At 38.7% G+C, this 12,478-nt stretch overlaps 2 protein-coding genes across 7 annotated transcripts in view; one reads left to right on the plus strand and one right to left on the minus strand.

The window, feature by feature from the left end:
• Positions 1–1,936: 1,936 nt before the first annotated feature.
• Positions 1,937–8,903, minus strand: PHOSPHO2 (phosphatase, orphan 2). Of its 6 annotated transcripts, none has more exons than XM_060621569.3 (4): positions 8,702–8,903; positions 8,105–8,138; positions 2,911–2,960; positions 1,937–2,699 (listed from the first exon to the last, which is right to left on the minus strand). In XM_060621569.3, the coding sequence occupies exon 4, from the start codon at positions 2,671–2,673 to the stop codon at positions 1,948–1,950; it is 726 nt and encodes a 241-aa protein (XP_060477552.2). In that variant the 5' UTR covers positions 2,674–2,699; positions 2,911–2,960; positions 8,105–8,138; positions 8,702–8,903; the 3' UTR covers positions 1,937–1,947. The 6 variants fall into 6 exon arrangements, with proteins under 6 accessions (XP_060477552.2, XP_060477551.2, XP_060477550.2 ...); XM_060621568.3 differs by having other exon boundaries at positions 8,105–8,157; positions 8,688–8,903; XM_060621567.3 differs by lacking the exon at positions 2,911–2,960.
• Positions 8,904–8,998: 95 nt separating this feature from the next.
• The window catches only part of CFAP210 (cilia and flagella associated protein 210), a 30,856-nt gene continuing 27,376 nt past the window's right edge, over positions 8,999–12,478 (plus strand). The window contains exon 1 of the mRNA XM_060621561.2: positions 8,999–9,152. Coding sequence (XP_060477544.1) covers positions 9,104–9,152 — 49 coding nt within the window. The 5' untranslated portion in view covers positions 8,999–9,103. The remainder of the gene's footprint in view (positions 9,153–12,478) is intronic.

A 12,478-nucleotide genomic window follows, 5' to 3' on the forward strand; every position in this document is an offset into this window, starting at 1 on the left:
ACTGTAATATCACTCAGCCATAAAAAAGAGAATGAGAGCTTACCATTTGCAACAACATGGATGGACCTAGAGGGTATTATGCTAAGTGAAATAAGTCAGATAAAGAAAGACATATACCATATGATTTCACTTACATGTGGAATTTGAAAAATAAAACAAAGCAGAAACAGACCCTTTAATATCCCATAAATATAGAGAACAAACTCATGGTTGCCACGGGGGCATGGTGGGGAAGGGAAAATGGATGAAGAGGAGTGGGAGATATAGGCTTCTAGTTACGGAATGAGTAAGTCACAAGGATGAGTCACAAGGGAATATATATATATTCCCTATACTCAGTATAGGGAATATAGTCAACAGTATTGTAAAAGCCTTGCATGGGGACAGTTGGGAGTTACACTTGTGGTGAGCACAGCCTGATTTATAAATATGTGACATATAAACTTGTCCACTATGTTGTACACTTGAAACTAATGCAACACAGTATCAAGTTAACTTCAATTAAAAAATAAAAATGACAGGGTGTCTGGGTGGCTCAGTCAGTTAAGCGTCTGACTCTTGATTTCAGCTCAGGTCATGATCTCATAGTCTTGAGATCAAGCCCAGCATCAGGTTCTGCGCTGACAGTGGAGGCTGCTTGGGATTCTCTCTCTCTCTCTCTCTCTCTCTCTCTCTCTCTCTTTCTCTCTGCCTACTACCCATGCCTCTCTCTACAAAGACCGAATTGCTAAATAGAAATAACATAGTGACGAAACCAGCATACTGGAGTTATAGTCTGTGATGCTGATATAAATTTAAAATATATGAAGAACGTTAAATTTCATTTTTTTTTAAATTTTTTTAACGTTTATTTATTTTTGAGACAGAGAGAGACAGAGCATGAACAGGGGAGGGGCAGAGAGAGAGGGAGACACAGAATCTAAAACAGGCTCCAGGCTCTGAGCTGTCAGCACAGAGCCCGACACGGGGCTCGAACTCACAGGCCGTGAGATCATGTCCTGAGCCGAAGTCGGACGCTTAACCGACCAAGCCACCCAGGCGCCCCAATTTATTTCATTTCAAAAGAAAATCTGAGATTGATGAAAACTTGGGCAACAGATACTGCATCCCTATCTTTAAAATACTGAATTGGGAGTAAGACATTATATACATTTGGGAGCCTTTTATTATTTTTTTTAACATTTATTTAGTTTTGAAAGAAAGAGACAGAGCATGCGGGGAGAGGGACAGAGGAAGACAGAATTGGAAGCAGGCTCCAGGCTCTGAGCTGTCAGCACAGAGCCTAATGCAGGGCTCGAACTCACAAACTGTGAGATCGTGGCCTGAGCTGAAGTCGGACGCTCAACTGACTGAGCCACCCAGGGGCCCCAGGAGCCTTTTATTCTTATAGGAATAAAGTATCAGGCTTATTTTTATGTTCTGTAACTACTGGACATGCTTTTGAAGTAAGTATCTAATAAAGTAAAATATATGACTACTCCCTCTGGAAATAAATTTAAAAATACAATCTACCTATCAACCATCAGTAGTAGAGACACCAATTACACCTACCTCAATTCTGTACTTCTCTTTTCCCCAATTTTCCCCAGGCACATGGTCATCCGGAATAAAAGTTACATTTGTCATCCTTTCTCGCAGTTAGGCTGGAGCACTGTGACTAAGTTCCGGCCAAAGAAAAGTAAGGGTACAAACTTCTCACTCACTGCCCTCCTTCTTGCTGGCTACAGTGTTGACACAAGGGACAGAGCTCGAACAGCAATCTTGAAACATGAGATAGGAGCCAAATGCTGAGGTTGGTAGAGCACCACAGCAGCCTTGTGATACTTACCTCTGAAATTTTTTTAAGTGAGAGGGAAAAACAATCTTTTAAAGCCACTGGTATTTGAGGTTTTAGTTTTATGCTCCTGTACCCGACCTTAACTGATACACATTTCAGTTGTTGGCATATTACTCCTTTATTAGAAATTGTAAGTGAGAAATTATTTCAACACCTGAAGACCAAACTACAACAGAAGATTCCATGGGTTCAAGATTTTGAGACATCCTGGAAAGAGTTTTCTGTAAAGTATATCCTTTCCGTGGCATGGCAACATCACTCTTCTTTAAAAAAGTTACTGGACAGACATCATTTCCACCATCACCTATATAAACAATTCGTGTATAATTCACTCCCTGCTGTGACTGTTTATCTATAAATTCTACCAAAACTACGTTTTTGCAAAGATTTTTTGGGCACCTACTGCAAGAATGAGCATGGTAATTTTCCACAGTGAGATGACCATTGCTATCAAAAGCTGCTGGATTTGTAAACACTTTATCAAATACATCATGAAAACTGGTAGCTTCTAAAACCCAATCTATGAAGACTGAATTTGAATCTGAAATAATGATGCAGTCAAATTTATCCTTGTTCTTCCTTATAAAGTTCAAAAGTTCCACCATCCCCAGAGTGAACGGCATTGATGTCACTGCTCTTTTCATTTCATCTTCTCTTACACCTTCATCTCCCAAATACTTAAAGACTCTGCCCATAAATTCTGTCCAGAATCCTTTTTCATAAGAATCTTGTAGTTCAATAGGAAGCTTTTTCTCTGGAGCACACTGTACAATCCAGGTGTCACTATTATCATCTATGATTGTATTGTCAAAGTCAAAAACGAGCAAAATTTTCATGGTTCCAAAAGCAAATTTGGGTTATCCTGAAAAAGAAGAAATATTATTTCCTAAACATACTATTTACATATTTAGCTATTAACAAACATTACTGTTAATCTGCTAACACACAGGTTCTAACAAACAAGTTAAAATGATTACGCATTTTGAGACCATCATTTAAGCACTTTTCCCTAAGAAGTAAAGTTCATATGTATTTTAGGTAAATGGAAACAGATTATCTAAAAGGATACTCACAGTATTATTGTGTTTCTGTGGGGATGCTTCTTTGAGCACTCAGAATTAAACTACAGAGTAAGCCAATGAGAGGAATAATGAAATAATTACTCTCTTACAGTCTAATTTAGAAAAATTTTAAGACAGAAAATAAGTAGGCTAATCACTCTTATTGTCTTTAAATTATCAATCACAAATTAGTTTGAAATATTTACAGTAATCCTCATGTTAACACGTCATGTATAATATAAATTCTCTGTATACTGACAAAAGTTCTGACCAAATTTAACTTACTATGAAATCTTGCAAAAATGTGAATAATTTTCCTAAAAACCGTATTTAGCTTGAAGTCATCAATGCCAGTGTTATAACTAAATGGTTGCTTGATGCTGTACTTGAATTATAAACAAATTACTTAAACTTGGGAGTCAATTCCATTCTTCCAGACTAGAAGTAACTTTTGTTAACAATTTTCACATTTATTTATATTGTCTTTAGATAGTTTAGTTCCAGAGTACCAAATAATCTGGGTATATGTGAAAAATCACATTGCTTATGATATGACAATTACTTAATTCTCTGTTTTCATTAAATGACACTGAAGGTCATTAATTATAAATCTCAAGAGAAAAGGAAAAACTAAACTGGTCAACAGACAGTATGTATAAAAATTATGTAAAAAAGACAGTTATAAAGAATACCCAAGAGAAGCTACAATTAGTGTAAACAACAACAACAAATTTTTCAGTGTAACTAATATTTTTAAAGATACCACAATACACCAGGCCCTGGACTAAGAACTTCATAATTTCATCCTCTCACTTAATTTCATCACCCTATTAAGTAGAAATTAACCTCATCTTAGAGACATACAAACTGAAGCTTAAGTGTTAGTTAAGTTGGTTAAGTATTAGTTAAGTGGAAGAGCTAGAATTTGGACTCAGGTCTGCTTGACACTCTAGTTCATGCTCAAAGTACCATACTCTAATGTAAAAATAATCAGTTTATTTTTACAAATTTTAAATATTTTTTAAAGAATTTTTTTAATGTTGCGGCACATGGGTGGCTCAGTCGGTTGGGTGACTTTGGCTTGGGTCATGATCTCACAGGTCATGAGTTCGAGCCCCACAGGGGGCTCTGTGCTGACAGCTCGGAGCCTGGAGCCTGGAGCCTGCTTCAGATTTGGTGTCTCCCTCTCTCTCTGCCTGTCTCTCTCTGCCCCTCTCCTGCTTACACTCTGTCTCTCTCTCTCTCTCTCAAAAATTAATAAACATTAAAAAAATTCTTTTTTAAAAAAAATTTTTTAATGTTCATTTATTTTTGAGAGAGAAAGAGACAGAGTGTGAGTGGGGGACTCGAAATCACTGACTGTAAGATCATGACCTGAGCAAAAGTGGGACACTTAACCGACTGAGCCACCCAGGCCCCACTGTTTTTTAATTTTTCAAATTTAATTTTTCAGATTATTTTTTTGTAATCTCTACATCCAACATGGGGCTCAACCTCATGACCCCAAGATCAAGAGTCACATGCTCCTCTGATGGAGCCAGCCAGGGACCCCTCTTATCAATCAGTTTAAAAATAAATACTAGATAGATCATTTTGACAAAAAGATGCTTAATTACATGAAAACATTCATTAGTCTCAAAGTACACACTAACCCTAATACCACATCTGTGACCATTCTGAGGTTTTAACAAGAAATCCTAAAAAGAGGGGCACCTGGGTGGCTCAGTCGGTTAAGCGTCTGACTTCAGCTCAGGTCACGATCTCAAGGTTTGTGAGTTCGAGCCCCGTGTCGGGCTCTGTGCTGACAGCTCGGAGCCTGGAGCCTGCTTCAGATTCTGTGTCTCCCTCTCTCTCTGATCCTCCCCTGTTCTGTCTCTCTCTGTCTCAAAAATAAGTAAAAGTTTAAAAAATAAAAAAAAAAAAAAAGAAAAGAAATCCTAAAAAGAAAAGTGAAGAACCCCAGCAATAAGAAAAAGAAGAGATAAATTAAAAACGGAAAACATGCGGGCACCTGAGTGGCTCGGTCAATTAAGTGCCCAATTCTTGATTTAGGCTCGGGTCATGATCTTATGGTTGGTGAGTTTGAGCCCCGCCATCAGGCTCTGTGCTGGCAGTGTGGAGCCTGCTTGGGATTGTCTCTCTCCCTTCCCTCTCTGCCCCTACCCTGCTTGCTCTCTCTCTCAAAATAAATAAAAACTTAAAAAAAAATCTTTTTTTAATGGAAAACATGGCATTTAACCACATATATTCTCTGGCTTATAACAATAGATATCTAGTAGGTAAAATTGAGAATAGAGCTTGTTGGCTCAAACAGGAGTAAGTATTCTGTCTCTCAATTTAGGATATCTGGAGAACAACTAACCTAGAAGGGTACCTCCTGTTGTGTTTAAATTTAGACAGTATATAATATTCTGATACTCTGGATCCTTGTATCTCTAAATATCTAATCCAGGTATCTCTGATTGGCTGCCAGGGATTTAAGTGCAGAATTCACTCTCTCACAGAAACAACATAATAAACAGCAATAAGGCAGAGTGGACAAACACATTAGTACTACACTCCAGGCACACTTTAAATTAAACATGCTTTTCAAGCATTCTGAGTTTATAATTTTTAAAAATATTCAAATGTAACTCATTGGTTGAAAACTGTCTCAACCCTAGATTTAATCAGCCACAAGTAACCTAAATTCCTGAACTATTAACCTCAAAGTAATAAGATATATCATAAACTTGAAGTTAAGATAGTTCTGCTGTTGACTATTAATTTCTACCTGAAGGTGTACTTTTCTTAATTTCAGATCTTTTTCTATTAGTTTTTTTTTTTTTTTTAAGTTTATTTATTTATTCTGAGAGAAAGAGAAAGCACAAATCAGAGAGGGGCAGAGAGAGGGAGAGACAGAATCCTAAGCAGGCTTTGCACTGTCAGTGCAGGGCCTGACACAGGGCTTGAACCCACGAACTGTGAGATCATGACCTGAGCTAAAGTCAGACACTTAACTGACTGAGCCATCCAGGAGCCCCTCTATTAGTTTCTTGTCACCACTCAACATAAACTTTTATTAAAAATACTTACTTGACTTAGTATTTCCAAGACAATTAATTTTAGTTCAGAATAGAGCTTAGGTTAAATAGTCATGACAATCTTCAGTGTTAAACACCAGCCAGTTTCTAACCAACAGTACCCCTACTCTATATGCAGGGAACAAAGTCTTCTGGTTTGGAGCAAAAAACAGAGACTTCTTAACTCCTAAAATTAATAAAAGTATTTAAGGTATTTTTAAATTTATGTTTTCTTTTTAAAAAAAAAATTTTTTTTAACGTTTTTATTTATTTTTGAGACAGAGAGAGACAGAGCATGAACGGGGGAGGGTCACAGAGAGAGGAAGACACAGAACCTGAAACAGGCTCCAGGCTCTGAGCCATCAGCACAGAGCCTGATGCGGGGCTCGAACTCACGAACCGCGAGATCATGACCTGAGCTGAAGTCGGACGCTTAACTGACTGAGCCACCCAGGCGCCCCTAAATTTATGTTTTCTAACTATGCTGTTTTCTCTTATATCAGAAAGTCACCTATTAGAAATAGGAGAAACAAAATTTTGATTAAACAAAAACCTTAAATATAAAACAGGAAATGTTATGTGAATATAGATTTTTATCCAGTGGATATAAACACAATTGTTAGGCTGATTATGCTGAGATTTCCAGATTTCATCATTTCTTTTTACTTGTTAAATAATAGACAAGTACCACATTCTGTTGTCAATAAACTTTCAAAGATTAGTGCTATACTTTAATAGAAATGTCTCCAAAACTTAAGGATGTGCACCAAAATTTAGTTTTAAGAATGTGAATCTATTTTGGGGCTCCTGGGTGGTTCAGTCAGTTAAGCATCTGACTTCGTTCAGGTCATGATCTCAAGGTTCGTGGATTCGAGCCCTGGAGCCTGCTTCAGATTCTGTGTCTCCCTCTCTCTCTGCCCCTCCCCACTTGTGTTCTGTCTGTCTCTCAAAAATAATAAACACTAAAAAATTAAAAAAAAAGAATATGAATCTATTTTGAATACAATTTGTTAAAATTCCAAAGGCAGTTATTGATTATTCTCTCCAAAAGCATGAACAGGATATATTTGGTATATCTGCAATGTTTCCAGTGATTAACAATAGCCTATGTGTCTTTAACAATAATGAAAACTGGAAACTACATAGATATCTGAGAATTGGGGACTGTTTAAATAAGATATGATAGCCAGATAATGGAGTATTTATTTAGCCAGTAAAAGCTAAGATGTTCAGTTCAAATTAAACAAGTCACTAAACAGTGTATACAGTAGTATAGTCCCATTTTTGTTTAAAAAAGTTAAAAAAGCCTATGTGTACAATGGTAAGATCATGGGTGCCTCAACTTCAGTGCATTCTTTTTCTACACTGGTTTTGTAATAATTTTTTCCCCAGAATAATTTAAACTGTTTCAGATCAGAGTGCAAATAATACCTTAATTTCATAACAACAACAACAAAAGAGTGGAGGTCAGCAGATAAGTAACTAACTCTAGATAGACTTAGCTGTAAATATCCATGAGTTAGTTGAACCAGGTGTAGGAAGTCAAATGATATCAGACTATCATGTCAAACAGGCAAATTACTGACACTAAATTTTATATGATTCAATACTTTCTATAACTTATTGAGTTAAAATTCGAGAGAATTTTTGTTGAGGACCCAATCCTCTATGGGTCTCTACTGTTTCTAGATGCCTTACAAGCAAGGCATTCAGCACTCTATGCTCTGGGCTGTGCTGTCAAAAATGTATATATACTGAACAGCCTTGAAAGGCATGCTTAATGTTCACTATAATAAACATTATGGTTCCCTAAGCTCAGGGTTCCAGTCCTGTAATGCAACACACTCCAAGTGCAGGCGACTTCTGCCTCTTTGCATCACCCTGTGGCACGTGGGGCAACAGTGCTAATATTCTGGCTACTGCCACCGCTGTAAGTAATTCATCTGTGCTCTAGGGGTCTATGTCTTCTACAAAACTGTCGCAGGCTAAGTTGTTAGCGCGCAAGTAGGATAAAATCTCTCACTCTTCCGAGTTCTTGACATTTTTACAACTATGCTTCCAAAAAAACCACCAACGCCACCAACGCTGTATGTGCAAAAGCTAGTTTCTGTCAACAAATATTTTATTAATCTTTTCATACTTACCAGCATTATTATGGTGGTACCTCTGATAGAAAACCTGAAGAAAAACAGTACAACTATGTGTTAGAACCTTAATGATTAAAATCTTACCTCCTTTCACTTTGAGTGACTCTAGTTTGGTGCCTAATGTGTAGGTGTCCTAGCCAACTAGCTTATAATGAGATCATTTGTACCTCGATGTGTCAGAAAAGGATCTTCTGAAAACAAGCCTGCATCCACTCTTAACAGATTTTTGTGCCCTTAGTGGTCTGGCTGGTCCCACAAATGCATTCAATTTACTATATTGTATTTACTAAGCAATTTGAAGGATCTTAAAGATCCTAATATCAATGTTCCGGCACAACATCCAAGTTTTAACATTCCTTTTTTTTTTTTTTTTTTTAATTTTTTTAAATATAAGCTTCATCTAGCTCGGATCATGGCTTAGAAGCCAAAGTCTTTACAAACAGATTTTCTGTCAATTAATCTCTGGGTTTTTCTGGAAGGGAGGCCTTTGCCCTCCACCTTCCACCCGCGAGGAGATCGGTGGGCCGCACACACCAAGCATAGGCCTCGCTCTCCCACACACCTGCCGGCTCGCCCGAACGTAGGTGCAGGCACCTCGTTGGGGGTCATCTCCTGTGAGGATCGCGTTGGATGAGGCTGGGAGCACCCGGCCGGGCCGGGTCCCCAGGGCTCCTCGCCAACCCAGACGTCGGCAGCCGTCCTGGCCTCCGAGCCGCTTCCGCGGACTCTGCCCTCCGACCTTGTTCCTGTGCCTGCCCGCGAGGGGCACCCCACCCGCACGCTGAGCCTCGACTTCCTGCGCAGGCGCATCCGGGGTTCGCTAGCCCCAAGGCGGACTGCAGTGCGTTCACCGTTCCTCGGTGGCGCCCCCGTCACTTCCGGCGGCGTTGCTAAGCAACCGCGCAGTTTGGCTAACACTAGACCAGCAGGACTCCTACACTCCCCGCCTCGGAGTAGCTTGGAAAGCCAGATAGCGCCGAGGGCACGTCGTCAGAGATGCTGGTGCGGTTCGGAAGGCGCTCTGGACAGGCGAAGGAAAACACAGGTGAGCTAAACTCGCCTCTCCAGGCACAGGGATTGCTCTGGCCTCCAGGCACACGGTAAGAGGCAAGGGTGCCAAATCAGAGTTTAGGTTACTTTTTGAAATGGGCTCCACCAAATCCAAAGCATCCCCATGGGTATCGTTGGGCTCTGGGTAAATGAACAGTTTTGTCTTCATATGATTGGGTAGGTGAGAAAAGTTTACAAACAGGAGCGGAGGAAAGAGAAGTTAGAGACTCCCACTTGACCAGCTGGTCTGAGCCGTGAGCTGTGTAGTTGCAGTTCCAAGTGTCTGGTATTTGCTGAATTCCCTTAAACTTTTGTTATTCATTGAGTGAATTGGATACTTTTGGAAGTATCAATGACCTCATTAGAATCTTGACCCTGCTGTGAACCTACTGAGTGCTGTTAGGAAAGTCTTTAATGGAAATGTCTCAATTTCCTCATCTCTAAAGTGAAGGAGTGTAAAAAATAATGCTACTTAGGTATTATAATCTAGGTGACTTGTTATAAAAGTTTGATTTTTGAATACAAGTAGCCTAGGGGGACATCTAAAGAACTCTTTAACAATTCGAATGATTCTGCTTTCTTAAGTATGTAAATTCCCAATTAATGTTGCAATGATGACCACCAGAACCTTGGGAGTTTGGACTGAGTTCATGTCATCACCTGAGCTTTTGTAGCAGTAGAGCCTCGTTCTGCCAGATGCAGAGTGAGAGCCAGCCATTATCCCTCCAGTGGACACTACAGGGTATTTATGCAGTGAAGGACTTATGAAGTCCTGACATGTAGGAGAGAGACAGTAACTATGTGACATATAGTGAAAAAACAACAACAACAACAACAACAACTATTACTCTCACATACTTTCTTACATACACAGTACTATAAAAGACTTAGATTTATGTGATAGGTTTTAAAAAATGTTTTGTGTCACTTGGTCCACAAGTTGGCATCTGAGCCTCACTGCTAAATTATAATTTACATTTAGAAGTGTGTGAAGTAGGAGAGGGGTTCAGATATGTAGACAACTATCTGTAAAACAAATAATTATCTAAAGATTTAATGGAATGACATCAGCCAGAATGGTGGAATAAGGATCTCCAAAAATCCTCTTCTCTATTAAATCGAAAAGAACCTGGGGGCACCTGGTTGGCTCAGTCAGAAGAGCATATGACTAGATCTTGGGGTAGTGAGTTCAAGCCCCATGTTGGGTGTAAAGCCCACTTTAAAAAATTTTATTTTTAAAAACAACACTGACAAAAATCGTCAAAACCAAAATTTTTTTTCTTTAGAACTCAGGAGATTAACCAAAGGCTTGTAACAATTGAAGAGTGTTTTATCAGGAAAAATAGCTGAATCTTGGTAACAACAGTAAGTTTTTTGGCATTTTAACTTGCTCTTGTCCCATACTTTTTTCCTAGCCCCATGGAAGTCTAGAAAACCACTGCAACCACAGTGAATGCCAGTGGCTTGGTAACCTGTGGAGGGGGAAGGAAAGGATTGGATTCTCTCCACAGCCTTTTTTTAGATAACTATTATTTTACCTGTCTCACAGTTCCCTGGAAAATCCTACTGAAAATGCTTAATTTTATTTTACCTGACTCAGAGCTCACTGGGAATGTTTGTTAAAACAATCATTGACAATTTTTTAAACATCACAACTGCCTGAAGTAGTGATCACTGTTGGTTGCAAACAAGCTGACCAAAAACTTAAAAAGAACACCTGGGAAATGAGGTGTCCATAAAGGGCTTTGAGAAGCTCCCTACATATTCCTGGGAGTCCAGAAGGACAAATGCATGCATAGTGCTATACACATGCCCAGGAAACACCTGAGAATTTAGCTTTCACCTCTAGCTAAATTTGAGGCTCAATGCAAGAAAAAAGTAAAGGCTAAGACAGAGTTGTAAACTACCTGCCTGAGCATTGAAGTCATGCTCCAGCACTCACAGAGAGTTTCTTGGCAAAGGCTGGGAGATTTATTTAAGGAAATTAAATTTAATTTAAGGAAACTTCTGGGGCACCTGGGTGGCTCAGTTGGTTAAGCATCCAACTTCAGCTCAGGTCATGATCTCACAGTTTGTGGGTTCCATCCCTGCATTGGGCTCTGTGCTAACGGCTTGGAGCCTGGAGCCTACTGTGGATTCTGTGTCTCCCTCTCTCTCTGCCCCTAACCCACTCGCATTCTGTCTCTGTCTCTCTTAAAAATAAAAAAAAAAAACATTTTAAAAAAAGCTTAATTTAAGGAAACTCTGTCCAATTATTAGCTGACATTTAAGCTAACCAAGCTGAGATTCCAAAAACCACATACAGCAAAGAATACAGACTTTACAGATTTAGTTCAGGAAAATCACTAAACAAACCACAACAGCAATAAAAACAAACTTTGGGTGTGTGGGGAATCTGATATCTAGAGTTGCCACATGTTATTTAAAATTTACAACTTTCGACAAAAATGACAAAGCATGCTAAAAAATAAGAAAAAAGTTTGAATAGGAACTGTTCCTGAGGAAGCCCACATGTTAGACTTACTAAACAGTTTCTTTTGTAAATTTACAGTTACTGTGAATGTGTTCAAAGAACTAAATGTCAAAGGAACTACAGGAAAGTATTAAGAATGTTGTCTCACAATATAGAGCATATAAATAAAGAGATAGAAATTATAAAGAGAAACCAAATAGAAACTTTGGAGTTGAAAAGCACAATAGTTTCAATGAAAAATTCACTAGCAGGGCTCAAAAGCAGATTTGAGCTTGCAAAAGAAAAAACTCAAAGAACTTGATCCTATATTGATTGAGATTGTCCAGTCTAAGGAATAGAAAGAAAAAAAGAATGAATAGAAATGAGCAGATCCTCAGAGAAATATAGGACACCAACAAGTATACCAAGATGTATATAATTTGAGTCTCAGAAGGAGAGGAGGAGAGAAAGGGGTAGAAGAAGTAATGGCTGTAAACTTCACAAATTTGATGAAAAACATTAATCTATACATTCAAGAGCTCATTGATCCTCTAAAATGGATAAACTCAAACAGATCCAGAACCAGACACATCATGATCAAACTGTCAAAAGACAAAGGGAAACACAATCTTGAAAGCAGCAAGAGAGAACAAATGCAACACATAAAAGTCGGCCTCAATAAGATTACTAGCTGATTTCTGCTAAGAAACTATGGAAGCCGGAAGACAGATGGTTGACATATTCAAGGTATTAACTGAAGAAGACTTAAAGATTTTTTATCCATGAAAACTGTTAAAATATTTCCATGTAGGGGAGCCTGGGTGGCTCAGTCAGTTAAGCATCAGGCTTTGTCTCAGGTCATGATCTCA

This window comes from Panthera onca, chromosome C1, assembly GCF_046562875.1.
Source record: "Panthera onca isolate mPanOnc1 chromosome C1, mPanOnc1 haplotype 2, whole genome shotgun sequence".
NCBI lineage: Eukaryota > Metazoa > Chordata > Mammalia > Carnivora > Felidae > Panthera > Panthera onca.

Bases quoted from the DNA above. Each gene is read 5' to 3' on its own strand.
- PHOSPHO2 (XM_060621567.3), bottom strand. From the start codon at position 2,673: ATGAAAATTTTGCTCGTTTTTGACTTTGACAATACAATCATAGATGAT.